This window comes from Nanorana parkeri, unplaced genomic scaffold, assembly GCF_000935625.1.
Source record: "Nanorana parkeri isolate BGI_ZX_2015 unplaced genomic scaffold, ASM93562v1 scaffold3606, whole genome shotgun sequence".
Classification (NCBI taxonomy): domain Eukaryota; kingdom Metazoa; phylum Chordata; class Amphibia; order Anura; family Dicroglossidae; genus Nanorana; species Nanorana parkeri.
Window position 1 is genome coordinate 38,422 of NW_017309874.1, and position 254 is coordinate 38,675.

Below are 254 nucleotides of genomic sequence, written 5' to 3' on the forward strand. Positions count from 1 at the left end.
CACTTATCATGTGAAGCTGCAGGAAATCCATCAGGCCGGCGGCGCTGTTAATGCGAGCGAGGATCCCGTCCTTCACCGTCGTGCTGAATCCCACCGCCAGCCGGTCCGTGCGGGTGCTGGGCCTGTCGTTATGGGGCCACGTGTACAGGATAAGCCCCCCGCTCTTCCCAAATATGTACGTCGCCCCAGCTGTAAGGAAACAGAGAACATTGTCAGACGGCCCCCGGGGGCCCGAAATCCAGGGCCAGGAGGAT

The 254-nt window shown here is 61.0% G+C and overlaps 1 protein-coding gene across 1 annotated transcript in view; it reads right to left on the bottom strand.

The window, feature by feature from the left end:
• LOC108803325 (neurexin-3-beta-like) overlaps positions 1 to 196 on the bottom strand; it is a 34,677-nt gene extending 34,481 nt beyond the window's left edge. Inside the window, exon 1 of the mRNA XM_018575173.1 lies at positions 8 to 196. Coding sequence (XP_018430675.1) covers positions 8 to 31 — 24 coding nt within the window. The 5' untranslated portion in view covers positions 32 to 196. The remainder of the gene's footprint in view (positions 1 to 7) is intronic.
• Between the last annotated feature and the right edge of the window lie 58 nt (positions 197 to 254).